Here is a 242-nt window from a genome sequence, read left to right on the forward strand (position 1 = left end):
GGAAGACGGGCCCCCCCCACCCCCCATGGTACCCATTCCTGGGGGCCCTGGGGACCCCCTTCCCCTTGCTAACCCCAGCCTGAGGGGCTCAGGGACCCCTACACCATGGTACCAAGCCCTGAGGGTCCCTAGGGATTCCCTCCCCCCCACGCCCATGGTGCACAGCCCTGGGGGCCCTGGGGACCCCCATTCCCCTTGTTAACCCCATCCTGAGGGGGCTATGGGGACCCCCCCCCCAAAAT

At 68.6% G+C, this 242-nt stretch overlaps 1 protein-coding gene across 1 annotated transcript in view; it reads right to left on the bottom strand.

Moving 5' to 3' along the window:
- Positions 1-68: 68 nt before the first annotated feature.
- Positions 69-242, bottom strand: part of MAP3K12 (mitogen-activated protein kinase kinase kinase 12) — a 27,547-nt gene continuing 27,373 nt past the window's right edge. Inside the window, exon 11 of the mRNA XM_019471824.1 lies at positions 69-79. Coding sequence (XP_019327369.1) covers positions 69-79 — 11 coding nt within the window. The remainder of the gene's footprint in view (positions 80-242) is intronic.

This window comes from Aptenodytes forsteri, unplaced genomic scaffold, assembly GCF_000699145.1.
Source record: "Aptenodytes forsteri isolate BGI_AS27 unplaced genomic scaffold, ASM69914v1 Scaffold162, whole genome shotgun sequence".
In the NCBI taxonomy this organism is placed as follows: domain Eukaryota; kingdom Metazoa; phylum Chordata; class Aves; order Sphenisciformes; family Spheniscidae; genus Aptenodytes; species Aptenodytes forsteri.